The 26122-nt window shown below is 45.9% G+C and overlaps 7 protein-coding genes across 7 annotated transcripts; 3 read left to right on the forward strand and 4 right to left on the reverse strand.

Annotated features, from left to right (window-relative positions):
* Positions 1 to 535: 535 nt before the first annotated feature.
* On the reverse strand, positions 536 to 3643 carry F4822DRAFT_387529 (glucose-6-phosphate 1-dehydrogenase). Its single transcript, XM_051456811.1, has 7 exons — positions 3317 to 3643; positions 3046 to 3118; positions 2963 to 2983; positions 2554 to 2898; positions 1546 to 2485; positions 1379 to 1490; positions 536 to 1281 (listed from the first exon to the last, which is right to left on the reverse strand). Exons 1-7 carry the CDS (start codon positions 3334 to 3336, stop codon positions 1278 to 1280), a joined length of 1515 nt encoding a protein of 504 aa, XP_051319995.1. The 5' UTR covers positions 3337 to 3643; the 3' UTR covers positions 536 to 1277.
* Positions 3644 to 5797: 2154 nt separating this feature from the next.
* F4822DRAFT_41580 (60S ribosomal protein L33) lies at positions 5798 to 7334 on the forward strand. Its single transcript, XM_051459271.1, has 5 exons — positions 5798 to 6109; positions 6263 to 6272; positions 6442 to 6537; positions 6595 to 6695; positions 6762 to 7334. Exons 1-5 carry the CDS (start codon positions 6085 to 6087, stop codon positions 6857 to 6859), a joined length of 330 nt encoding a protein of 109 aa, XP_051319996.1. The 5' UTR covers positions 5798 to 6084; the 3' UTR covers positions 6860 to 7334.
* Positions 7335 to 12921: 5587 nt separating this feature from the next.
* F4822DRAFT_424700 (uncharacterized protein) lies at positions 12922 to 14359 on the forward strand (the record flags this gene model as incomplete). The annotated part of the gene is made up of 3 exons (XM_051460191.1): positions 12922 to 13297; positions 13380 to 13463; positions 13518 to 14359. 3 exons carry the CDS (start codon positions 12922 to 12924, stop codon positions 14357 to 14359), a joined length of 1302 nt encoding a protein of 433 aa, XP_051319997.1.
* Positions 14360 to 14953: 594 nt separating this feature from the next.
* Positions 14954 to 16278, reverse strand: F4822DRAFT_387543 (VMA21-like domain-containing protein). The gene is made up of 3 exons (XM_051456812.1): positions 15609 to 16278; positions 15461 to 15552; positions 14954 to 15328 (listed from the first exon to the last, which is right to left on the reverse strand). The coding sequence occupies exons 1-3, from the start codon at positions 15725 to 15727 to the stop codon at positions 15195 to 15197; spliced, it is 345 nt and encodes a 114-aa protein (XP_051319998.1). The 5' UTR covers positions 15728 to 16278; the 3' UTR covers positions 14954 to 15194.
* A 484-nt stretch (positions 16279 to 16762) lies between these two features.
* On the forward strand, positions 16763 to 20434 carry F4822DRAFT_424702 (SNF2 family N-terminal domain-containing protein; the record flags this gene model as incomplete). Its single annotated transcript, XM_051460192.1, has 2 exons — positions 16763 to 19102; positions 19154 to 20434. 2 exons carry the CDS (start codon positions 16763 to 16765, stop codon positions 20432 to 20434), a joined length of 3621 nt encoding a protein of 1206 aa, XP_051319999.1.
* Positions 20435 to 20893: 459 nt separating this feature from the next.
* Positions 20894 to 23285, reverse strand: F4822DRAFT_41694 (Protoporphyrinogen oxidase). The gene is made up of 3 exons (XM_051459387.1): positions 22716 to 23285; positions 21965 to 22633; positions 20894 to 21906 (listed from the first exon to the last, which is right to left on the reverse strand). The coding sequence occupies exons 1-3, from the start codon at positions 23208 to 23210 to the stop codon at positions 21070 to 21072; spliced, it is 2001 nt and encodes a 666-aa protein (XP_051320000.1). The 5' UTR covers positions 23211 to 23285; the 3' UTR covers positions 20894 to 21069.
* Positions 23286 to 23671: 386 nt separating this feature from the next.
* On the reverse strand, positions 23672 to 25654 carry F4822DRAFT_42100 (uncharacterized protein). The gene is made up of 2 exons (XM_051459753.1): positions 24960 to 25654; positions 23672 to 24895 (listed from the first exon to the last, which is right to left on the reverse strand). The coding sequence occupies exons 1-2, from the start codon at positions 25346 to 25348 to the stop codon at positions 23758 to 23760; spliced, it is 1527 nt and encodes a 508-aa protein (XP_051320001.1). The 5' UTR covers positions 25349 to 25654; the 3' UTR covers positions 23672 to 23757.
* Between the last annotated feature and the right edge of the window lie 468 nt (positions 25655 to 26122).

Below are 26122 nucleotides of genomic sequence, written 5' to 3' on the forward strand. Positions count from 1 at the left end.
AAAGTATCAAATATTTCGAACACGCGTAGATTAACTCAGCCACAGTATCTAATATCCCTTTTAATTCCTTTCATATAACTTAGCGGCACTTCCTCTTAGGGGTGATACTTGTCGGTGATAGTGACTTTGTTTCAGAATACACATCCATGTGGATAGCATGTGGAATAGGGGATAAATAGACTTCAGTCACCCCTAAGCTCCAACGTTATGGCACCTGCCAGCGATGAACCACGGGCGGAACCGTTCCGTTATAGCCCTACATGACCAATTATAGTTCGGTTCAATCCGACCAAGTTACCATAATAGAAGTATATAGTCTATAGAAAACAACTATAAAAGGCTAGAGCCATATGATCTAAAGCGCGTCATCGAAGGATCTCTGGACTACCTAGCCGAACCAGGTATAAATGCGACGCCGTAGTACATACCTCAGTGCTTACATACCTAGGTAGTGAGTCAAATATCTAGTCATCACCATTAATAGTTGCATTTCACATTCAAAGTCGCATCAATATACTTGATTAATTTTTAAATGCCGCTCACTTGATCAATTTCCCAAAATTTGATTCATCCTGTATCTAGTCATGTCATTAAATCGCCGATGTGATGCATTTTCCGTACACTGCATCTTGGATACGGCGTATTCAGGCTTGGCATTTCACACGTGCAACCCACTTAGCTTCAGGGGTAGATGATTTTCGGGGGGTCTAGGCTGGCGGAACCATAGGTATAGTATAGCGTCGTAAAGATAACCGCTTCATATCAACATGAGCAAGACGATCATGTGTAGAAATCAATACGCGATGCGATATTTTTCTTTTCTCTCCCGATAATTTCTCGTCAGCTTCGACTAGAAGGGTTTGAAAACCTCGGAACGATATCCGCCTTAGATCGGGATATTCAATATAAGGCCCCCGCAATTACGCCCACCGCGCGAGATCCTACCCTATTGGATACTGATTGCGAATACGGCTTGATCCATTCGCCCATCATTTAATAAAGACACAGTCTCTCGTTGCTTATCAGCAACCACATCTCAAAATTTACGTTTTCCCAGTTCAAATGAATAGCATTGCTTTTTCTATCATGATTAAGTGACAGAACTTCATCAGTCTTCCTGCGCCCCTAGCCCGAAATCCCAACAATGAACACTCGAGAGAAAAATGAGATCATGTTTTCTTTGTTCCATTAGCCGGGACAGGCATTTTTTGGTGCCCCGAGTCGTTACTCTAAGCATGTTCACGCATGTTGACAGCTATCGTTGGTTCAATACCACTTCAACTGTTGGGGAGAGAAATCAGTGATTACCCTATGGGAATCTATCGAGGCTGCCTGAAATCTATCGCTGAAACACTATGCTGATTTGATATCTACTTACAACTTGTTAGGAGGTGCGGCAGATGTCATCGGCCATTGGTAACCCGCGGCGTCGCTAAATTTATATCCGTACGAAGATGTGAAGTCGTCAAGTACCGCCGGCCCTCGGGAACCTACGAGATTGGTTAGCATAGATTCAGTCAGGCAAATCTTGACTTGTTCACTTACCATAGGGGTACTCCATTGGGACGATTTCCTTGTTATCGTCCAGATAATGCAATAGAGGAGTGAAAATCCTCCAGCTAGCATCCAGTTCATCATCTCGCACAAAGTTAGAGTGGTCACCCTTGAGGGCGTCCAAGATAAGTGATTCGTACGCCTCGGGGATCTTAAGGTCGGAGAACCGTCTTCGGTACGTCAAGTCAAGCTCTGTAACGACTGTTTGCATGCTTAATCCAGGAAGCTTGGAGTTCATCTTGATATAGACACTCTCGTTGGGTTGGATACGCATAACAAGCTCATTTCGAGGAATATCCTTAAAGATTCCGCTAGTAACGTCTTTAAACTGGATACGGATCTCGGTCTTTTGTTCGTTCAAGGCCTTTCCGGCCTTCATGATAAATGGAACGCCATCCCATCTCTCGTTCTTGATGTAAGCTACTAAAGCGCAGAAAGTTGGGCAGCGCGAGTCCTTGGGGACGGTGTCATCCTCCTTGTATGAGGGCTTACTGCCATCGAGAGACTTTCCGTATTGGCCAATGATGACGTTCTTTGGCTCAATTGCAGGAATACCTCGCAGCACTCGGACCTTCTCATCGCGGATATCCTCTGCCGAGAAAGAGATGGGTCGCTCCATAGCGAGGAGCGTCAAAACCTGGAGCAAGTGGTTTTGCATAACGTCTCGAATAATGCCAAACTCATCAAAGTATCCACCTCGGCCCTCGGTACCAAACGGCTCCTTAAAAGTAATCTGAACATTGTCGATGTGGTGGCGGTTCCAGGTAGCGCCAAAGAACTCGTTACCAAAACGAAGAATGAGAATGTTCTTCACCATCTCCTTTCCGAGGTAGTGGTCGATACGGAAGAGCTCATCCTCCTTCCAGTCGGGCTCCAGCGACTTTTGTAACTCACGCGAGCTGGCTAGATCCTTTCCGAACGGCTTCTCAACCTATATATAAATGATATTTAAAATTAAAATGCCATACTTTTAACCTTTAGCTTCAGATGTGCTCTTACAATAACTCGCGCAATTCCCTTAGTAGGGTAGCAACATCTCTTAAGATGTTGCGAGACAATAGTGAAGACGCTGGGGGGTAGCGCCATGTAGAACAGACGGTGGGTTTCGTGGCGGCCATCCTCTAGCTTCTCGAGGTGTGCGTTGAGATTCAAGAAAGATTCATCCTGATCATATTGGCCGGATACATAGCTGCAATGTTCCGTGAATTCGGCTAGTTGTTTTTCCAAATCCTTGGTCGGAGTCTTGATGTAAGATTTCACCCTCTTGAGATACTCGTCGTGGTCCATTTTTGTTCGTGCATATCCGACGATCTTAACATCTCTAGGTAGGAATTGGTTGCGGTACTTTCGAGTGCGTTAGTTATTAATCCGTCAAGGTAGACCGGTCGGGTCCGTCGCGGATACTTACGAGACCAAAGAGGGCAGGGAACTATAAGAATATTTGTTAGTTATAGATGTTGTGAAGTAACCAAACAAATGAGAATCGCATACCGTCTTCTTCTTCGCAAGATCTCCCGAAGCACCGAGGACCACGATGACCGTGTTGTCCTTGAGCTCCAAGGTACTAGAAAAAGTAGATTGATTAGCATATTGAACCTGTGTGATATCTTTACAATTGCAGCCCTTAAAATATCGTATACTGCAAACAAGAGGCGGAGCTACACAACAAGCCGAGGCGAGAGCTCTAAAAGCGCGCGATCTTGAAATTCGCAGATGACGATTTCGGAATGGCGGGGCGGGCGCGGGGTAAATGGGAGCTTACCTCGCTGCAGAGGAATCCATTGTATCTGTTGGTCTGGTGTCTCCTACAGGTGGAGATAAAATAATAGATAGGTATAAAATAAGAAGAGAAATAGGAGGTTTTTTTTACTTGGGACACGATATGAATATGAAAGGGACCGAGTGTAGGCGGAGGATTAGGACGTTGGCAGAAGTTTGGGTTGGGGGGTTTGGGCGGATGGAGCTGACGGGAGTGACGGAGGAGACGCAAGATGCCCTGGGTTTTAGTTATGTACCTTCCCTGGGCTTGGTGCTGTTTGGATGCTAGGTGTGCTAGGTTGCTAGGTTGCTAGGTTGCTAGGTTACTAGGCACTTTCAGTTGTGTTAAGACCGATCCATCTGAGATTTTGTACTATTATATGGCACCGAGGTGGGTAAGAACTTCCCATTTGATATGTAATCAGAGATACGTAACGTTATTTCCACAGTCAAGGACTCTTAAATAGAGGGTCTAGACTCTTTTAGGTATTAATGATGTAGCTAGCTGCTTCTATCCGTTCCCATTTCTCCCCTCTTATGGCAAACTTAAATGCCTTAACTCTTAAATATTCGCTATAATTAATTGATATTTAATACACCGAGAAGATGGATACTGTGCATCTTGCCGTACTGCTTGCGTTGACTAAAGCAAAACTCTCGGATAAGTCGTTTATCATACTTCGACTTTTCCTCTCTGTGGCACCTCTATTCATACATGAGGCGCATGTTAAACAAAATACTCTAACCCCGACACTGACGTATGTATTACCTCTCTATTCATTGTTTGTATGTCAGTAATGACTTTGATACCTTGCTGGCTCTATGTATGACCAATCAAGATTCAAGATGGAAAAGGGAAATGCTTAATAAGAACTCGCAGCGACCGTACTTTTAAAAGAGGATGCTGGATGAATTTGCTCCCCAAGCATTACATATTAGTATCTTCAGTGGGGGAGCTTACTCAGATCCATCCCTTGCGGCGGCTTCGACCTTCCAACCTCGAAGCTACTTGAGCAATTGTCAAAAGGCTTGCTTATTGGTGACAGACAAATAAAATTATTGGCGGAGATCTAATCGACCATACGCCGACCGCGGGGTAATTTCAATTCCAATAGTATATTTGTTAGAAACGCTCAAGGGTCCAGCTGGACACGGTCACCGGTCGGGCGAATGAGTGAGCGAGCGAGCGAACGCCTCTTGTTGAGACCCGTGCCTAGCTAGGTACCTAACTTAGGTAGTGGGATTTATCTTGGCTTTGAGGATTCGGGTAGATCTTCCTCCTCGCTCAGAAACATCAAGCCCGATTAACGGCAGATATTTATTCCCCTCTCCCGGAGAGATCGGATACTCAACTATTAAATCTTCCTTTTCTTCAAGTTCTTATAATAAGCGACCACAACATGGAATAAACGACATGAATAACGCGCCCCAGATGTGGTTGCAACAGGATGGTTGTAGACCGAGTCTCTTGCAGTTGGCCACACCCACTTAGATGCTTGAGGGATTATTGATTGACTAGTAATGAGACAGAAAACGAGACACCCCGCGCCGCTCTCGTCACACAGTAGGCACGCCGTGGCATACGCCTCTCCGGGTTGATTCGCCGTAATGAATACATATTAGAAACCAAGATGAAAGGATGTATTCCAATAATTTGTATACATTTAGGTTGATGTCGCTAATGCTTTTCTTTCTCGGGATTCGGGGTGGGGGGACAAAATAAATAGCACTTATACTCACATCCTACCGCCCACATTCTATTTTGATGTTTTGCCAAATTTATACTTCTATATCCTCAAGCCTTACCCGTTGACTCGAGCTGAAGCGAAGACCGATGGCTAAATGAGGGCTGATAGCGGTGTGTTAAATACCAAGCCTATTGCAAGGGATCGACAATGGATACTGCCCCCCAATGTGCCGTTGTTCTTTTGATCGGAGTTAGATATATGGACATGTTTGGAAAGCCATAGATGTACTGTGGGAGTTCAATTAGTACCTGGGACTTATAGGATATGGAGATAAAAATACGCCTCGGAGCGTCAATTAGAATCGGACTTAATCTTCTCCACTTCAGGTGCCGCTTTAGTATAAATATGCCCCGTGCTATTAGCCTCAGAAAACTGTAAGAGAATATCGTGTCACACGCAACATTGGTTTGTAATCCAATGCGGGAAGACCGGAACAATCTCATGGAAGCCAAACTGAAATCGAGATGTATCGAAATTGAGATACGTGGAAGAGCCTTGAATGCTGGGAGTGCCGTAGAATTGGTGATAATACATGATCGTGGGAAATATGCTCGGTGATTTTTCAATTGTTTATTATCAGATCCATCTATCAATCAATACGTCACTCGCTCAAGTTTAATGGATTGAGAACGAAAAAGGCGGGAACGCGTGTGCTTATCTTCTTATCAATACGGATATTCCTCGGTCAGATATCAGATTTAGAAGTGGGGTAAACCAAATCAACGAATGAACCACAGACCATGTGGCTTTAATGCCAAACTGTCTCTTCAGCCACCCCACCAAACTCTAAAAAATTGTTTTTTTCTGTGAACGTGCACAAGGGCTCGCTTAGCATTTTCACACCAATCCACCCTCACTCCAACCATCCTCTATCGTCAAGTCTAACCCACCTAAAGATTTGGCCATCACAACAACCGACGACAGAAACACGCCCAACGCACAAAGGTCTTTTATCGCGAAAGACTTCTCCCGGATTCCAGTACCAAGTTGGATTTCTGAGAGTAGTGGGATAAATTCAGTCAAGATGCCTTCCGAAGCAGGTCACAGATGTAAGTATTTCATATGGGTTTCAATGGATTAATGAAGCGGGATCGCCGTCGCGTTACACATCGCATTCCTAGCTTGCGCCCGCTCGTCTTCATTATTCCCAGAAGCAATTAATATTTCTATCTACGAATTTTTACTAATTGTCTTGCCTGCAGTATACGTCAAGTGAGTAACCTACAAACTACGAAAACCATTCACCGACTCCTTCGCGACCACTGCCGAAGCCTCTCCGGCCTCACGAACTTCACTACCAAACCATCGGAGATAATTATTTTATCGCGCGATTCGTTTATATTTGGAAAGAATGCTTGGACTGACTGGATTTGAATTGTAGGGGACGTCACCTAAGCTACCAACGTAGCCGACACACCACCCACCCCAAGACGAGTTTGATCAAGATTGAGGGCGTCGATGACACCAACGCTGCCAGGTATGTTGTGGGAACGATTATTTCAATTGGAATCGAATCTAACAATTATCGGTGTAGCTTCTACCTCGGCAAGAAGGTCGCGTACGTCTACAAGGGCCAGAAGGAGATCCGAGGAACCAAGATTCGCGTAATCTGGGGCAAGGTCACTCGACCGCACGGTATGCTTCTTATCTATATCGTTTAAGGCGTCTAAGGGAATAGCCAGCTGACCGCTTTATCTACAGGCAACTCCGGCGTCGTCCGAGCCAAGTTCGCCACTCCCCTTCCCTCCAAGTCTTTCGGTGCTTCTGTTCGTATCATGCTCTACCCTTCGTCGATATAAGAAGGTTTTGGGCCGGAGTTGGTAGTGGGGAACGGTTCTCATGATTGGCTGCATCTGGGTTAGGCAAGGTATAAGGCTTCAGCCTTGCGTCTAGCATCGACAAAATCAAGGAAGAATACCAAAGATATTCGGATTGTCTTTGTGAAATGCTAGTTCCGTGCTGATTCTCGCTTGACGAGGGAACGATATCTCGATCCATTGATGCCAGAACACGAGAAAATAGTTCTCCAACTTTTCTGCGGTTACCTAACGATATCTGAAAGAACACAGAAATACGGTTGCATCATAATGGTCTTAGAGTGAACCAGAGCATAGGAAAAAACCAGTGGCATACCCAACACTAGGTACAGGCGTTATTCTATATTCGATTCCTATAACGATTCCGAGAGTGACGTAGACCGACATAAAACGAAATAAAATATGTGAAACGATTCTGTACAATCTATGCCTGTTACTTGCTAGATCTAGGAATCTCACTTCTCGAACATAACCACGAAAGTGTTTGCGAATCTTAGCTAATAATGCATAGATACGGGCGATGCTAGCCTAGCTCGGGAAGAAACCGGCGTCCTTGCGATATGTCAAGTTACAATTCTTATACGAGGGTAATACGCAGGCGATAGGTCCAGCAGATTGGGGGTTCACAGAAACGGTACGAAAACGGTTCTTAGTATCTCTCATAGCGTGGCTGCCTGTTGTGCCCGATGTTGATCAACCTACTCCAGACGGGTCAGATTTATCCGAACTCCATGAGAGTTGTACGAAGCAATATGATATAGGACTTCTAGCCACTGAGAAAATGTAGGCATATTGGGGGCAGGGGCGACGCGTTGTCAGGATTAAAATTTCCCGACGGTAGGCTCGGGTAGCTGCCGCACCACGGGGTCTGGATACCTGCAGCGGGGCGTTCGAGATAAGAATGCGGTAGGTGGAAGGATGGGAAGGATCGATGGGCAGATGTAGCTACCCGTCGCACCGGGTCCGGAGCTTCGGTGGCGCGGGTGGGTGGTTCTTGCGGTTTCGTGTCCGAGACGCTTCCTTTGGAGGTTTGGGGTGTGACGAGGTACGCGTATTGATTTATACCTACATACCTAGGTATTCTAGAATGTGTCAAGACTACTGGATTCCTTCGTCGGTTCTCTTGGTCGTAGATATAAATTTGGGTGGTTAATGCAGTGTATTCACTGACGGTCAAATTCTCAGAAGGTCAGGATAGACATCTTGACTAATGACCTATTTATTGACATCTCCATTCACTTCGTGGGTATTCATCCGGATAAGATATGAATAAAAGTATGTTTATGAGTCGTTGATATAAATGATGAGTACTTGATGATTGGCCATACTGTATTCCGAATATAATTATAAATACTGTAAATTGGCTAGCACATATAATTTTCTATCTTCCTATCGGAATAGGTGCCTACGGGTCCCAGTGTTGCAGCGCCTCAGGTGGTGGATTGGTTATACAGGTTCCACCTCCACTAACGATAAGAACGCAACTACTAAATCATGTAGCACAATTCCTAGCCTTGATTTACAGGGCAAAAACTTATATTAATCAGGCAACCTGCAACAAATGGACATATTCCCACAATGGAATCCATCAATTACAGCTGTATTGGTCAAGGCCACATGATAAGGTCACCACTCAAGCATGTTGATATGAAGAAGCGGGAGACACTCCGTATTCGACGGCTAACCAATCATATAAACGAATAGCATACCTCCTTTTCTTATCGTTTAGCCGCCGCATGGAGGGACGGCTTGTTCGGCTGCAAGATCATCACTGCACATGCCGGGGCGATAGGGTCTGAAGCTACATATCCTACATACACGTAGTCGAAGTCAATTCCTCAAGACAGGTTAGATAAATGATCTGTCGCGTTAGTGTGGACTGGAAACTGGATTTGTGAATCGAACTAGGAGGGTTGAGTGGTGGCTTTAAATAGCTGGAGATTGTTGCATATCCTCTTTTGGTTGTCTCGCATGTGGGCGCTGCTAGTTCTTTTTTATCTATCAAGGCGAAAATCGGTCGGTGTTGTGGGTGTGCTAGGAAAGTCGGGCAGTGTCGTATTAGGGGTCGCCGCGCGGCCGATACTTACAATCTACCGCCACTTGTGTCGGTAGTGTGTTTTCTTCCAAGAATTGCAAGACAGGGCTGCATATCAATTTTTGTCTATCAAAACTGAGCACCAACTTAAGGTGGGTGAATAGTTCATGTTGTGTATCGCAAATAATAGCCCTCTACCCGTCGAGAATTTGCGGTACGGAGTAGCCTGTTATGAGAACTTTTCGTATATATCCTAGTCAATATGCCATAGTCTCGCCTCTAAGTAAGCTGTTCTGTGGTTCATGACTAAGATCGTGATCGTATTCGAACTTCCGATATGCATGGGTAGCTAACATGGTAGAAGCGGACTCGAACCCGTTCGATAGGAACCTCTGAGAACAAAGAGATATTCGGGAGGGACGGATGTGCATGCTACCTACTAAGCGGGCTACTATGCAAACTCGATACAGGTATGCAGTAGTAGCAGACGCCTGCATTCAAAGTTTGGTTCCATCCCAACCCAGATGATATCTCGACGGCGATTGGTCGTTTTTACATCCATGGATGCATATGGTAGGTAAGTGGATGTCAAGCAAGCCGGTGGAATTGTGCCATCAACCACTATCTGTGTCAAAAATTGCACAAATACGATCTTCAACTCGAGAGACCGTTTCACCCTAGATTAGTAGTATGTATATGGACGTTCAGGTACGAGCTCGTTCTGACTGTGTCCATAGGACAATAAATACTGGTGTGTATATTCCCGCAAGTGCAGCTTGGCGATATGTAAGTGCCATGCATTGTTTTTTAGCCCTGTCGATGATCTCTGCGTAGTAGTGGGTACCACCAAACCCGTCCGGGAACGATGACAGGTCGTTGATGGTATCAATTCGTAATCCTCTCAAGAAGTTCTAGACCGAGACTTCAACAACTGCAGTTGGGGATTGTTGAGTCTTTGTACGGGGCCTATACGCGATATAGACGAATAGGTATACTAAGCCAGCGATTTTCTCATCTCGGCGCCGAAACCGACTTTGAATGATTGAATATTCCTAGTTTGCTATGATACTCGTTGAAAAGTTATAAGTTTTACAAAGAATAGCGAATCCCCCACCTAATAAATTAAGAATTGGAATGGATGGTAGGTAGGAATATTCAATCGGATCACGCTAGATATGTAGGGGGTCTTTCCGTATTTTGAAAAAGACTGTCCTGTAAGGGTATTGGAAGTTTCAACACTCTTTGACACGTGTGGATGGGATCGCAAATTCGTATTTTTTTTCTCCATGGTGATGATTCAATGGGGGCTGTGCTAAATTTCCCCACCTCCGCTTTTAGGCAAAGGACAGTTGAAAGATCGGTCGATCCCGGCAAGGCTACAGTTTAAAGTATGCTGGACCTTCTGGATTTAGCGCTCAACTTGGAAGCTGGAGCTCTCCTGCTGCGAGCTCTTTGGCGTTGTTTAATGTGTTGGCTAGGGGATTTATAGCTTCTTAGGTGCCTGCCTAGATTGAATTTTAAGGAAAGACCCGCTCTTGCGTTTACAAAAGTCGTAAGTACATAAAAAGTGTATATCTACATTGTTAAGAAAGGGGTAAAGATACATACCCGATCATGTATCATTGAGACCTGTTATGGCAACAAAAGATATCAATGTATTCTATACACCGCCAGGATGTATTGAATATCGCACCTAAATAGACAATTGGGTTTCTTGTATATGAAAAATAGCGATGACGATCCTATTAAAGATGATGGAATTCTTGAATGCTGTCTACGTGTAAATAAATAATAAAAATATCGAAGCCACAATTACGTTGCAGGAAGCGAGAGATACTTCCCATGAATGGACGGGGTTGGCTGAACAATGCTTGTAGATGATATCTGCCCAGCCATAATCCCTGTTGCAGCCGACTATCGATACGAGAGTGCAAGATACAACTGGGTACGTGAGCTACCAAGAAGGTACACACCCGACGCACGAAATCCATGTATGTACGGAAAGTACTCGAGTACGTACTTGTACTACCATACAATTCGTCACCCCTTGTCAGGCCACACAAGCTGACATGCATCTTTGCCTCTTTCAAGTTCATATCAAAAGAGGGCATCAAAGAATTTGGAAGATCCGGTAAGTCTGGGACGAGATCGGTTCAACTTCGAGGTGGTTTAATGCGATTATTACCCTTCTTACATTGACCTACCTACTCGCTTCCTTTTTTCTTCTTCGTTTTACTCTTTCTTAATACCCTATCCGGTCGTTGTAATTCTCCTACTCGTTATTTTCCCCATTTCACTCACTTTTTATACTCGCTCGCTTAATAAGCAAATCGATCATCCTAGCCCGAGACTAAATTCCGTTTGCCTGTCTTTCGAAGTACCAGGTACAACTAGTACCTATCTAAATTCCACTGATATTCGAGTATAACATCCAATCGGCGATTCACCTCAACTAGGAGCTCACAAAGCTCAAGCTGGAACAAGTCAATTCATAGTGTCGTTTTATTCGAACCTGACAACGGTCTCCCCTCGGTCCACTGACCACTTTACTGCTTCATCCCCTGGTCGAAGAGAGGAAAGGCATGGCAAGGGTAGAAAGAATCCCTACGACTTCTTGAAACAAATCATCATTTTAAGAAACGACGAGCGGCGGGAAATCAAAAATTGACGTCACCAAACTATCATACCAGCCTCAGTCGTACGTGTAAGCCGTGAGCCGAGCATGCACAGTTTCAACCTTAAGGAGTCAAAACGGTTAATCTGATCCGATTTACTTTCAGCTCAGCCCAACGGTACAAACTCAATTCTCCAAGAACAAACCGAATCGTTAGATTTAAGAATATCAATCAAACGTTGGACCAATCAGTTGATCGGCCAGTCATTTAACTAGTCCACCTGGGCAGTTAGTGACAAAGTCGTCGTGCCACCCCAAGGAGGAAGAGAAAAAAAAGTTATTAGTGAAGCAGGAAAGAAAGAAGAAGAAAAATTAAAAAAAAGTTACTTACCGACACAAAGAGCTAGTACGTATTTTCTTGTATGCGATACGACATTCGACAACGAGTAAATTTGATTGGAGGTGGTTGTTCGTTCTGATCCTTATTTAATTGGATCTCTTTGCAGACGGGACAGAAGAACCAAAAGAACTGGCAAGGCAACGTAACTGCTGGCACTTTCTAGTGTAGGAAGCGCCCTTGTTCCCTTGTTCCCTTGTCCCTGACCGCAATCCCGGCCGCGCGAAACCACATTTCCTTGGATTTGGCCCATTCTGAGACGACTACCTAAATAAGTCCTTGGTTGTACCTAATCCACCGACTGACCGGCCGATCCCCAGCAACCCGCCAACTTGCCCTGAAAGAAAATAGCAACCACCATATGATTTTACATACCACGACCACCACGACCCAACAAGTCGTACGGAGGTAGTACGGCACATCACGCACACTCGTTCGCAACAAAAATTGCGCATATAGAAAAATTGCAACGCGATCATCAATTTTTATAATTGTGATAAATTCACGACGACCATACTCGTGGTATCAAATTTCCGGACTAACACTTCCGGGTACCAGCCGATCGTCTTACATATTCCCAGCACAGTGTTGATTATTTTTTGGTCTTTGAATGAGAAAGGCTTTCTTTGAGAATTGAGATACCCGGGGAGGAATTCCCGCCCGAAGCCACCGTACTTTAGTGTATTGCTCTGCAAGGGTCGCTGCTCTTATCGCAAAGTACTCAAAGTAACTCAAAGTAACTCACTTGCATTACAGCAGCCACCCAGGGAACTACGAGCCCGAACTTTCCTAAAATCCACCCACGCCGTCCACGATAAGGCAAAGACCGTCGGGTTTCTACGAGATTACTCTCTCCACGATCGCTTCCTTGCATATCATAATCGAGCTTCGGTCCACTCTATCATCGTCTCCAGTTCCCACCACTCCACCGGTAGCCCGTCATTTTCAGGGATTAGAGGTGATAAAGTACACACGGCCCTTTGCTCATCCCAGACAAAATGGCGTCCGCAAGCCATAACCACCCGTTGCCTGCACCGCCGCAGCAGCAGCCGGCGCAACATTATAACGATTCCTACCAACCGCCCGTCCCTCCACACCACTATTATCAACAACAACAACAGCAGCAGCAGCAACAGCAACAACCACCGCAACAGCTGCAACGTCAACAAACTGCTCCGGCGCCACAACCCGTTCAACCGCCGCAGCGAAACCGACCGAAGTCGAGGGCATTCAGTTTTCAATCTAACAAATCACAAAAAAGTGCCAACAGCCAGCAACATAAAGTCGATCTTCATGAGACCTCTGCTGAGAAGGAAGCTAGGAGACTTCACGGCAAAACTGACCCTATGTTAGCTTTAACCGAATCAGAGCCAGGTATGTTATAAATTCTGAGCATAGAATACATATATGTATGGCTCGGTCGCAATCAATGGCGTATATACTGATAGAATTATAGCTATGGAGGCGCAAAGTAGAAGGGGCATTAACCCGGCCCCCTTGGGTTCTTTCCAACATAAAGATGTTTACGGCAATCCTATCAGTTAGTTTTGTATTATTTCGTACCCTTTTATTTGCGTGCTGACCTATGTTCAAGCCGACCCCGACCGATCAAACCCTACTCGTAGTCGAATGGAAAGGCCACTTGATACTATCCGAGCTTTCGAAGCCGCTATTGACGGCGGATACAATCGCAAGTCTATGATAAGATCAGATTCAGAATCAGTAGCAAATTGGAGCAGACGAGGAAGCTACTATGGAAGTGAGCAAGACTTTCTTTACAATCCATCCCCTAAGCACCCAGACAATCTCTTACACGGACTACTAGACAATGGTCCACGTTTCCCTCAAGACAGTTACTATGGGGGCCGATCGAATATGGGATACCGACCAGATAGTACGATAATGGATCCTAGGCAATCGGCGATGATGAACGGACCACGAGACAGTTACTATGATGGATTTGATGGAGGTCCGTACGGAAATAACAATGGTGGTGGTGGTCCAAGAAATAGATACTCTCGAATGCAATCCGATCCATACACAAACGGTCGCGGGCCAGCCGATAGAAACGTCTACCCTATGCCGAATAACCATCGATCATACGAGACGGTTGGATCGGGCTCTGGCAGTGGAAGTTATGGCGAACCGGCAGGATATCAAACAGATCCGACTAGTAGCGATAATAGTTCGATTGACCGCCGCTCGCCGCCGAAACGACAAGAGCCTATTAATGATTATGGTATTAGTTTTGGTCAATCAACACAAACACCGAGTCTCGGCCTAGGTAGCGGTTCTGTGGGGGCTCCAGCAGTTCCTCGTAAGGAGAATGGAACTTTGTTAAGGAAGCCCTCTAAAGCCGTAACACCTGGTTACTCGGAGGAGCGACCAAAGGTAGAAAAACGAAAGAGTTGGTTCAAACGATTTAGTAAATCCTAAGTCATGAAATCGAATTGAAGGCGTTATACAATGAAACTATTTTCATCCCTTACCTCTTGAGATACCCCTATCTCTACGACATCCGACATTCTCAGTTTCTTTTTTATTTATTTCATACCCGATAGGAACAGAATCCTAAACGACAGTTTTGACGATCATCATTGAACCAGATATGACGAAATTACTCATGTCTATACCCAAGTTATGAGCTAGGATCGGCATCGAGACATTTTCGGGGGGCTTGGCATCCAATGCAGAGTTTCCGTGTGCAATATCACATTGGTGGAATATGGGGCGGCTCTGATGGATGATAATAAGGCAGCATTATGGGGAGGGCGAGTCAGCATCGGCGGAAGGTTTTGCGGACGAAGTTCGGAATATATGAAAGGGGCATGGAAGCTTGCCGGTCACACATATTCTACCACCTATCCTTAATACCCTTTTTCTTATGATCTGCCTCAAGGGCAGATATACGTGGCCCCGCCCAGGAAGTATGTAGAAATACAACCGGACATGCGAGAAGATTTGGGTCTAATGGCTCTGAGGAGTAGCCGTGCATTAGAATAGAAATGTCACAAGTTGACCGAATTTCGAATGACTGATATTGCATGCTGAATTTCCATGACCGTAAATAACGAGTTCAGAGTGATACTCTTACAAAAAGAGGACCCTCGGGTTTCCTTTGACAAAGGACAAGATAGAGTAATAAGTTGGTATACGGCATTTTGGCCTCTTCCCTCAAAGTAAGGCCAAACTTTGCGTCTCGGAGTAATGATACACAATATCCCGTATCTCCGACAGAGAACATTCCAAAGCGACTCTTAAGTCCTTTCGATTACTCTTTCTTCCCGCCTTTCTTCTTAGCCGCAAGTTGGTCTGATTGGTCTTCGTTCATAGCGACAATCACATAACCTATGAGCACCACATTAGCCATGATAGCTGCCAATCCACCCGCATATGTGGAATTTCCTGTTTTGTGCCGTTAGCGCATTTGCAAATTGTTTAGGCGTGAAGGAGGTGTCTGAGATATGTAGTTACGTAAGGCGGTGGTGGAATGTCACCGAAATGCGTGAACGTAATTAAGATGTGTAAGGTGTATACCTTTGAAAATGGTGTTCACCGTTAGGAAATAGGAACCGATTGGTACTATTACCATGGCGAAAGTAAATGCTAAAAGCTTGAGAATTACATCCCTGGTGGCGCTATTAGATCGGGTGAATTGAATTCGGTGGGAATATTGTCCACTCACATAGGGACGGCTGGCGCGGTGTTACTCGACTGTGGCTGGCCGGCATGGTCGGTGGTGAGGTCGTCGTCATCTTTGTCGAGAATGGTCTTCTCGGTTGAAATAATGCGACGGGTTGCCATTGTGTTTTTTCCCTTTATTCTTATGAATTGGATAATAGGGTGATGAAAGTGATGGTTCTTGTCCGATAATCAATCGTATTGTGAATTCGCCGTCTGTTTTAAGATCGGTTTAATGGCTTGGTCTAAGCGGCGATGAGGCTTAGAGACGGCAGAGCTAAGTACCTATGTACCTATTGATAATAAGAACAGAGTTCCGAAAGAAATTGTTCTTTTGATTGCACTGAAAAATGACAGGCTGGGAGAAGCTTTGACGTAGTTTGGCAAGCGTTGAAAGGTATTGTTTGAATAAGGTGGTGCGTGCCTACCTGTACCTAGCAGCCCCGGCGGAAAGGTACCTAAAGTTTAAATTTACAGCCTTATCCACGTTACGCAGTACATGCATTCCAGTTATGTATGATGTACTAGGGCGGTATGCAGGCGTGAGTAGTTTCTTTTTTCCCTCATAACTTATACAATCTCACCAGAACAAAAAGAAAATGATAGAATTTTCGTTTATAAACTCTTGATGTTGCCAGATGCACGCGACTGCTGTATATATATGCATTGTTTAAAATACCTTCTTTTTAATGCACGACCCAAATGCCTGGATACATGTACGCATTCAATTAAACTAACCCCACGTCAGCTGATAGCGCGCCGGTACCGCCCCTAATACCCTAGTGTTCTAGTTTCCACCGTGTCAAGGCGCGTTTCCACTTTACTCCCTGCGGCGTCAACGTCAAGAAAAAAAAAGAAAAAAAAAATTAGGTTAGAGGATAGAACCGTAACTTTATCTTTTGCACTGGTGTCCTTTTTTAATCATTTTACCCCGATTTCTTCTTTCGATTGAGTTTCACCCGTGCTATTCCCCGCCATTCATTTTATCGGTTCTACGTCTTCATTCGGCGGTCTCATTCACCGAAATTTATTCGTCTTTTCACGTAGTTATTCACGGCGATTCTAATACGCGATAAGGGTCCTAATCTTTCACTCAATTCCTCCGGATTTCCGTCTATTCCTACTCCAAACTAGTCCTTAGACTTCCGGCGTTTAAAAATGGGACTTTCGGGTAGAGGCCCTACTGTCATGCCCGGTTATAAGGGGTCGGGCCGCAATGGCCTGTCTGGTAATCGAGAGCAGACGTCTGGTGCTGCATACATTGAGATAGATGACGATGATGTGGATGAACTTGCACATGACAATGTTCCGTGCTCTTCGCCGTATTTCACACAGCCGACGCAGATCGTTGGCAGGACTACTCAGCCTACTCAAATAATAGACCGAAATGCGCCAAAGTTACCATCGTCCCCATTGGTGCCAAGTACGCCGAACACTATTATTGAAGTACCTGCTTCGTCGCCGTTCCAGTCTAAGAGTCAGGCAAAACCTTCAATAGTGCCGGATAGGATGTCTGGAGCAGCCAGTAGAATTGGCTCGTTAATGGCACCGGCTGGAACTACATTTAGACCGCCTGGTGTTCAGAAAACGTTATACGGCGCCAACAACTCTACTAAAAAGAGGGACTATTTAGAGATATCAGATGATGACCTGATAGAGGACTATAAGAAAAATGACAGCTCGGATGACGGCACGCCTGTTAGGGGAGACATACGACCTTCATCTTTTATGAAGAAGAGTACCCCGACGAAGAACAAAAACGTGTGGTATCCAAACGAAGATATATCTTTCAATGATATTCGGGATATCAGATTACGAACACTTACCAGTCAGGTTTATAAGATTGTTCAGAGGGCCAAACCAGGGATTACAGTCCGGGCTTGCAAGGAAGCATTGCAGAAGGACGTGGGCTGGCAGGTGACAAAAGCGGTAGACCTTTTGACAGGCAGAACTACTAAAACCTTGTCGTCGCCTACCAAAGTAAATGATGCACCAACCACTAGCCCATATAACAACAGCACCCGCCAAAATTCCAGCAGTGTTGAGTCACCTCCTGCCTCCCCAAAATTAGGACGGTCTGCTCCCAAAAACACTCTGCAATCTTTTCTGAAAAAGGACCCATCTACTACAAACTCTAGTAGATCTTCTCAGTCTTTTACAGAACGTTTGCAGACACAGAAATCAACCGGTTCTTCTGCTCGTTCGATCAATTCGTTCGACACAGATAAAAGTAGTAACCCTCCTCGACGCAGACGTCTTGTGCAAGGACGAAGAAGATCGCCTACTCCGCCACCAGTTTTCTCTATTTCATCTTCATCAACATCTTCACCCACAACGCCCACCCAATCACGAGACAGTTCGCCGGCAAAGGAATCGAAAATGAGCACCACTACCAAGAACCCCGCTGCGTCTAAGGCGCTAGCTAATGGTCAACGAACAATTGGTATGCCCATGTCAACAACTATTGATAAGTTTCCAGATCGTGACTTACCTTTAATTTTAGGTGGCTCGGGTCAACCTCAGAAGAGAAAAACTGATTCCAAAGACTTGCCGCAAGCGAAGAGGGCTAAGCCAGCAGCGAATAAGTCTTCTACTCCGCCACGCAAGAGGAAGTCTCCAACGCCTAAGAAGATGAAGGATGAACTCGGTTATGACACCTCTGACTACGAAGATAACAGCGCCGCGGCTCCGAGCAAGCAAATCGAGAATGTGTTGAATTATCTCAATACCTGTACTGTTGAGACTTTGGGCCAAATGATTGGCTCGACGAACGACGCTAAGCTTATGGTCGCATCACGTCCCTTCAAGACTATCGAAGACGCAGAGGGAGTTACGCGCCTAGGTAATAAGTCTAAGTCTAAGTCTAAAGCGAAGTCTAAGAAGTTTCAATATTTCCCGGTTGGTGAGAATGTCGTCGAGAAACTGACGGGTTGGCTGGAGGCCTGCGATGCCGCGAAGGCTGTTATTGACGAGTGTGAGAAGAGAGGTCGCGAGATTAAGACGGCTATGTCTACCTGGCCCCTGGACAGTAACGGCGAAACTAAAACCGATACGGAGGGACTCGGCGAGTTACCGATTGGAGAGATGCCAGAGTACATGGATGAGTCAGTCCGGTTGAAACCATACCAACTAGTGGGACTCAACTGGATGAGTCTTCTTCATTCTAAAGGCTATTCTGGTATTCTTGGTGATGATATGGGCCTCGGAAAGACCTGTCAAGTTATTTCATTCATCGCTCACCTGGCCGAATTAGAACCCGAGGAAGGCGCTCGGAATCCTTGGCCCAACTTGGTTGTAGTGCCGCCGAGTACCTACGAGAACTGGATTTCGGAATTCCAAAAGTTTGCCCCTGAGATTAGTGTCTTCCCTTATTCGGGCTCTCACCGCCTAGACAGCAATATCGAGGATGCGTGGAATAGCCACGTCATCCTCACGACCTATACTCAGGTAGAGAGACGGCCAGAAGATATTCGATGGTTGCAGGAGGCGGATCCATACGTTTGTAAACCCCATCACCTTCATAATGATTTTGACTAACTCGTCATTCAGACTGCCATCTTCGACGAAGGACATCGCTTCAAGAACCAGGGCACGATATCATATAAACAACTGGGGCAGGTTCCAGCTGAGTGGCGTCTGATTCTCACCGGCACACCCGTCCAGAACAATCTAAAGGAGCTACTCAGCCTCCTTCGATTTCTCGAACCCAGTCTCTTTGAAGGAAAATCCTTCGAGACACTGAACACAATCTTCGAGACAAAGGTCCAGAATAAGGACGTTCTGAATTTCGCGGCGTTGGCGTCGGAACGTGTCAATCGTGCCCGTGCAATTATTGCACCGTTCATTCTTCAACGACGCAAGGGGATTGTCGTCGCCGATCTTCCCGGGAAAGTTGAGCGCCTGGAAGTTGTAGGAATGCATGACATTCAGAAGAAGATATATGATTCTATTAAGGGCGACTTCGTCCTTAACAACGGTGTTAAGAGAAAAGACTCAAGCCCATGGGTGCGGCTTCGAAAAGCTGCTATTCACCACCAGCTATTCCGCTACCACTTTACTGATAGCAAGGTCAAGGAGATGGTGGATATTTTGTGGAAGTCATGCTCCGAGTCTGAACTGAAAGTTGATAAGAAGGATGACCGCCATAAGGCCTATTTCCAGGAAATGTTGATGGATGGGTACGATTTCGACCTGCACCTCTGGTGCAAGGATTTCAAAAAGTATATCGGTCACCTGGATATTCCCCACCGATCGTGGGAGGACAGCCCTAAGGTTCAAAAGCTGCTCGAGCTTGTGCGAGGTTACATGAAGACAGGAGATCGCGCTCTTGTATTCAGCCGCTTCCAGATGGTGATTAGGATCCTAGAGGAGACACTACACTACGCCAATATATCATACTGCGTACTGACGGGTTCTACGGAAACCGCTGGGCGATTCCCGGAATGCCAAGAGTTCACCGCCGATCCGAGTATCCCCGTATTCCTCCTTACTACCGGAGCTGGTGGTACCGGCCTTAACATCCCTGCCGCGAACAAGATCATCCTCTTCGACCAGTCCGATAACCCACAGGATGACGTTCAAGCTTCTAATCGCGCGCACAGAATTGGGCAGACCCGAGAGGTGGAAGTCATTCGAATTGTTACGGAGAAAACCGTCGAGGGTCTTATTTACAATTCCTGCGTCAAGAAACTTGTTTTGGCTGCTCGTGTCGAAGGACAATATGATGAGGATGATGAGGAACCCGTGGAAGTTCAATGTAAACGACTCATGCTCTTGGAACCGGATATTGATACTGCGACTGAGATAGCTCCGTCTACTCAACAAATATAGGTTTCAATGAAGTCGGCGAGTGTATCCAGCAAGTTGGAATAGCAGACCTATCTAGGTTCTACGTTGGTAGACACAGAATTGAGGATCAGGAATGCGTGTTTAATCGGCATGTCATAGGAAGAAAAAATTAAAACATGGCATAGCGTTTGTTTTTTGTTTTTCTGTTTATTTTGTTTTCTTTACATAGCATAGCATTAGCCATCGACAATATCATCAATGATACCATAATAGAGTTGATCCCAAGCAACAATATATATACACATATTTTATCTACCATATCCATGAGTTTGAAGTGATTTTGATTTTACTAGATGGTATATACTCCATTATTTCTTCTTTTCATCGCTTTCATCCATTTTTACTTATTCTTCCATTCAGTATTGAACGTTATTGACATCGTTCTTATTTTTATACCCATAGTCCACCTAGGTACTGATCTGTATATTGGCCCGTCTTATTATGTATAAATATTCGCATACCATACCATATCATATCATATAGACTGGGTAGCCTTCCCCCGCCCCAAGTTCGCGTTTTTGCCCCCATTACCACCACCACAATAGCGCCACTATACACAGGATCTATGAATGTATCCATATATACATGTATATACACACACATATATATATACCTTTCTACGCACGTCGAGCCCCATGTCCACCATATTTCCACCTCTTACCAGTCCAAGCGCGTAAAAACATAGAAGGTCTATGAAAAGCCCTAAAACTGTCAAACTCATTCTCCGTAAACGTAGCTAGACCCGTAGCGCCTACATGATCGGGAATCTTGTGATGGATGGGGTGGTTAGGTAGTATGTGCTCGACGTCGGGATTGGGGTGGTATCGGTAGGGCGGGCCGTGGTTGTAGGCGACGCGCATTGCGATATCGTGGCCTGCGCGCATTGCGGGGATCACGCCGATGCTTGTGTAGCTTGGTCCGGCGACGGAGAGGTGCCCGTGGAATGTGGAGAGGAGCTCATAGTGTGCGTCTGCCATGCGAGTGCGGTGGCCGATGTGGTGTTGCGGTAGACAGTCTCGGCATAGACGCGCGCTGGCGTGGACCGGTTCGTCGGGGGGTATGTGCAGATGTCGCTGGACGGCTTCGATGGCCATGGCTTTGCATATTTCTTCCGTGGGTAATTTGGTCCAGCCGTCCCAGTAGTGTCCGCCGAGCATGACGGTGAGCTTGGTGCCGGCGATTTCGGTGCTTGTGTTCATGTCCGAGTCAAATAATACGCCGAGAACGCATTCATCGTTGTTTGGTGTGGAGGTTGGGATTAGGTAGCCGAAGCCGTGGTTCCCGTCGAGAAGATTCGGGTTTGGGAACCATAGGTTGACTACCATGATGGTAACGGCTTGGGTCTTGGCGAGGGAGGGGAGACTGCCCTTGGGTTGGACTATTTCGGAGAGGTGCTTGGAGAAGAGGGTACAGATTACTTGGTCGTATTCTTTCGGCTTGCCGGTTGTGGTGACCTAGTGAGATGGGTATTAGCGCATATTGGCAGCTTTGATGGGATCTAGATTAACCTACCAACACTTTCTTATTCTTATAAGCCAAGGAGGTCACTGGACTGTTAGTTTTAATAGTCACTTTTTTATCCTTTAGATCCTTAGCCAAGCCTTTCACAAGGGGAAGTAAACCATTCTCGAAAGCAATAGTTTCGACTTTAAGACCTTTCCAACCCAGCTCGAAAATTTTGGGAAAGTCAGGATGCATCTTCATGTCGTGCGCGAGAATCGAGTCCTTAATTTCTACCCAGATCGAGTTTCGTATGTTCGGACGATCAAGTATAGTTCTACGCCACGTGTTCTCAAAGATCGTGTGCTTCACGCTTAACTTTTCTATGTCGCCGCCGTAGATACCATGCATCATGCCTGATATGACGTTTTTAACCAACCGATCGTCTCCGAATACTCTCCTAAAGTAGGCACCCACGGATTCATCGGGAGGCGGACGATTCTTAGGAATGTCTTGGCCTTGAAGCATTTCCATCCTGAAGCCGAAATATTTTCGCAAGGACTTCAAAGACCCGCTCCACAGGGGTTCAGTAAAGAAACTCCGTATCGAATAAAGGATAATATCCAGGGTGAGCTTTTTGTTCGGAGGTAGTCTGACTAGGTGGTCTGGATAGTATAAATAGCGATCGTCGTTCGGAGAATCTTGAAATATGATCTGATCTTGCAAGTTCAAATTGACGACCTGTAATATAAATGCGTAAGCTAAAGCCTTTTAACTAGGTAATTGTCCCATGAGTGAAGCAAGCAAGAAACCAATTACCCACCAGCTCATAGAAAATGAGGTCATCATACTTGTGGGACATGCGTCCAGACCGAAGCATGCGCGGTCCGCGCTGGAAAAACACTTTGTCGTGTTCCCCAGGGCCTACCCGCTCCCACTTCCCATCTACCCAGCCGCCGAGTCTCTCCGAGCCTTCGTATAACGTAATGTTCGCATCGCGGGCATGTCGAGCTAGGTAGTGGGCAGTCGTCAATCCAGTAATACCGCCACCTATAACGGCGATCTCGCGAGCCTTAGCATTTCGTGCGCCAGAAGTTGCGAAAGTCTGTTTCTGAGCTTTGGGGAGCTTCGCGACTCGATTATGAATTATTCGGTTCCCAATTAGCGAGTTCGAAGTGGTGCCTCGAGCTGCGAGAGAGCTCAATCGCCGCGAGGCTGAGGGGCTCGTGACGATTCTAGTGGGGACGGCATGTTGCGTGCTGTAATATGTAGACCTCAGAAGACTTATAAAGATGTCTTCTGGGTATCGTGGAGGCATTTCACGCGTAAGATAACCGACCGTAACGGCGGAGGTTGCATATTGTTTGAATTGTAAGAAATGTGCTCAGTGGCGTGGCCTTGATGGTTCGATGTTTGGTTTATGCAAGTGATGAATCATTATATGCATATAGACAGAGATCCTATACTCTCGTATATACATATATATGTATATGGAAGATGTTACCGTTATATGAGAAGCATATGCCTCGTTTGATTCATGGCAAGCATCACATCACAATCAATTGATCACACATGGGACAATTCTTCAAGTCAAGACTCGTTGTTTTTTGACAAGTCACAAAATGCAGCGGGTATATTGTCATATGTTCTCAAGTCCCTAAAGGTTGGCTTTTCCTTTCCTGTCAAAACCTAAACGCCTGTAATAATAACAAATCTAGCTCCGTGAATCCCTTACGTTCACCTCCCGTAACCTCATGCTAGGAACATTTGACCGCTGGTTTTTTCCCCCTTGTATCCTCAGTACGCATTCGTACGAGCCATAAACTCCTTCCATTACCACCAACCTTTCTTGCAAGCCTTTGCCCTTAAGCGATGCCCTCATCCATCGCTGCCGGCTCTTGTGCCGCACCATTCTCTCCACCTGGCACCAGGAGCTCCTCGCCAGCCGTGTTGTCCACAAATTTCCTCTCGCTAACATGCTCAGTACCCCCTTCCGCTGTCCAGACCTTATCTTGGAATGTCCCACGTTGGCCCTCCTCATGCTTATAAGCGCAATACCTATTGGTGCAAGGCTTGTACTTGCACATTGTCTGGAGGTGGGTGAACTTGCATCCCTCCACGGCACAGTCTCCTCCATTTCGGCACAGGGGCATGTCCGGATGTTTGAAGGGACAATTCGGGTTGGTACAGTTCGGGTAGAATTTGCATTCCTGCTCGTTTTGGTGCGCGCGCTTGGTCGCGGGAGACGGGTGACGTCCAACACATTTGTGGTTTTTACACGCGGCACCGAATGAACATACATCGTTCACATCGATAGTCGTATTACGTGGTGCTGCTGGGGATTGGTGGGCAAACTTGCAATCCTTGTTGGTACAAGCCAAGTTATACTTGCAAATTGTCATTTCGGGGTTGAGTGGTTCGCGTCTGCCCTGCGTCATATCAACATCCTCCTGGTCGTTGCCAATATCATTACCCAAGTCAGGTTGATGCAATCGATGGCCATTTAAATGACCTCCTCTCCTACCACCTCGCGGATTTTGTACGCGGTCGAACAGTGATCGTCCGTTGGGCCGGCCACCCATGGGTTGGTTACCTTGTTGGGTAAGTTGCTGGTGCATTTGTTGCATCATTTGATTCTGGTATTGTATGAGGCTGAATATTTGCTCTTGAGTTGATCCGCCTTGCATCATCCAATTTGGATCCATGTTATTCATTCCCTGAGGAGGGCCTTGCATATTTGGTAAGCTGCCAGCAATATGGTTCATGTGTGCGGCAACCCCAGCAGCACGGTTATTCGCCATACGATTATTGCCGCGCCCAAAGCCGCCCCTCGGTCCAGTAGGTGGTGCCCGGTGGGCGTTGATACGTTCGTTGCCATTGGCTCGAACGCGATGTAGGACGTTGTCGTGAGTTCGATCCATAGCTTTAGTCATTTGACCAAGCATTCGCTTCTCTCGATTACCTCGCGGAGCGAAGCTCCTCATAGATCTAGGGCCAGTAGGACTAGGTGGTATTAGTTTAGATTCAGTCACAACAAAGGGGGGCAATAGATAGATAATAGACTTACGCGTTCAACTCGGGACCATCGACCGTCATAGACATATCCGTATCTTGCTCCACAGGGGGTGCAGCACTTTGTGAGGCATCGCCATTGGTATTATCCAATTGTGCCGGAGCACCGTTTAGTTGAGAGTTGAGAACTTCGATCTGATCGAAAAGCCATTTCGCAAAGTCTCGTGCGCCAGGATCATCAGGGCCAAGACTAAGAAGATCGCCAGCAAGCTCGGCGGCAATTTGATCTTGTGTTTTCCCGTTGACGAGCATGAGAATAATGTATTCAGATAGTGCGCCATCATCAGCGCCACCGGAAGACCAGCCCACTTCTACCAACTTCGGCTGGATGGCCATGTTAAGCGCATCCGCGAGCGGCGTATTCATAGCCACTTCAATAGCCATATTGAAATATTATTCGGCGATGTAGGATTTACGAAGGGTACGGTCGAGAGATGAGGATTCGCGAAGAGGTACGAAGTCGCGAAAGGCTTTTAAAAAAGGATGCGCGTCGCGAAGTTCGACGGCAGAAGGCGACAAGCGTGTGGCAAGGCACCACAAATACACCAAAGGTTCGTAATTAAGGGTTTGATGTATTTGATAGGCGACTGGTGAAATTAGAGACGATCGAGATAGTCAAGAATTCGCGTTAGGTTGCTCGGCGAGAGCGGAAGATGAGGTCGAAAAGAAAAGAATGACGTTGTTGAAGGTGAGAAACTCTTAGAGGAGGCCGGAAGCTGGGAGAGAAGTAATTTCCATTGTTAGAATAGGGAACCTTGGAAGCACCGCCACATATTAAGGTTGGTAAAGGTCCCGTGCTAAATCGCTGAAGAAAGGACGATACGTACCTCTGAAAGTTAGTCACCTATTAAAGTGGACCGTGCGTGTACCCCGAGTTTGTGGCTTGTGTCTGTGTTATCCACCAATTAGATCAATCCAGTGATGTGTGCCCAAAGTAAAATACCTAGGTAGGCAAAATAAAACAGAAACTCAGAACCTTCAAATTCCTTTTACTGTACCAGAACATACTTTTAAGCCCACGGATCATTCGTAGAGAACAAACATCACCCACACATATTACGAGGCGATCCATGCCGCGCTATATTCAAGACTCCGATCTATATTTTGTAACGATGAACAGCCTTAATCCAATCCCTTCTTGAAAGAACAACTCTTTTC

The sequence above is a fragment of the Hypoxylon trugodes genome (assembly GCF_022578975.1).
Source record: "Hypoxylon trugodes strain CBS 135444 unplaced genomic scaffold F4822scaffold_1, whole genome shotgun sequence".
NCBI lineage: Eukaryota > Fungi > Ascomycota > Sordariomycetes > Xylariales > Hypoxylaceae > Hypoxylon > Hypoxylon trugodes.

Coding starts and splice junctions, on each gene's coding strand:
- F4822DRAFT_41694 (XM_051459387.1), bottom strand. CDS start 23,210: ATGCCTCCACGATACCCAGAAGACATCTTTATAAGTCTTCTGAGGTCT. Junction 22,634..22,715: donor ACCTCATTTTCTATGAGCTG/GTGGGTAATTGG, acceptor TTTATATTACAG/GTCGTCAATTTGAACTTGCA. Junction 21,907..21,964: donor ATAAGAATAAGAAAGTGTTG/GTAGGTTAATCT, acceptor CCATCTCACTAG/GTCACCACAACCGGCAAGCC.
- F4822DRAFT_41580 (XM_051459271.1), top strand. CDS start 6,085: ATGCCTTCCGAAGCAGGTCACAGAT. Junction 6,538..6,594: donor GATGACACCAACGCTGCCAG/GTATGTTGTGGG, acceptor TTATCGGTGTAG/CTTCTACCTCGGCAAGAAGG. Junction 6,696..6,761: donor CAAGGTCACTCGACCGCACG/GTATGCTTCTTA, acceptor CTTTATCTACAG/GCAACTCCGGCGTCGTCCGA.
- F4822DRAFT_387529 (XM_051456811.1), bottom strand. CDS start 3,336: ATGGATTCCTCTGCAGCGAG. Junction 2,984..3,045: donor ATCTTGCGAAGAAGAAGACG/GTATGCGATTCT, acceptor ATATTCTTATAG/TTCCCTGCCCTCTTTGGTCT. Junction 1,491..1,545: donor CCCAATGGAGTACCCCTATG/GTAAGTGAACAA, acceptor CCAATCTCGTAG/GTTCCCGAGGGCCGGCGGTA.
- F4822DRAFT_387543 (XM_051456812.1), bottom strand. CDS start 15,727: ATGGCAACCCGTCGCATTATTTCAACCGAGAAGACCATTCTCGACAAA. Junction 15,553..15,608: donor ACCGCGCCAGCCGTCCCTAT/GTGAGTGGACAA, acceptor TAGCGCCACCAG/GGATGTAATTCTCAAGCTTT. Junction 15,329..15,460: donor GGTGAACACCATTTTCAAAG/GTATACACCTTA, acceptor GGCACAAAACAG/GAAATTCCACATATGCGGGT.
- F4822DRAFT_42100 (XM_051459753.1), bottom strand. CDS start 25,348: ATGGCTATTGAAGTGGCTATGAATACGCCGCTCGCGGATGCGCTTAAC. Junction 24,896..24,959: donor GATGGTCCCGAGTTGAACGC/GTAAGTCTATTA, acceptor AATACCACCTAG/TCCTACTGGCCCTAGATCTA.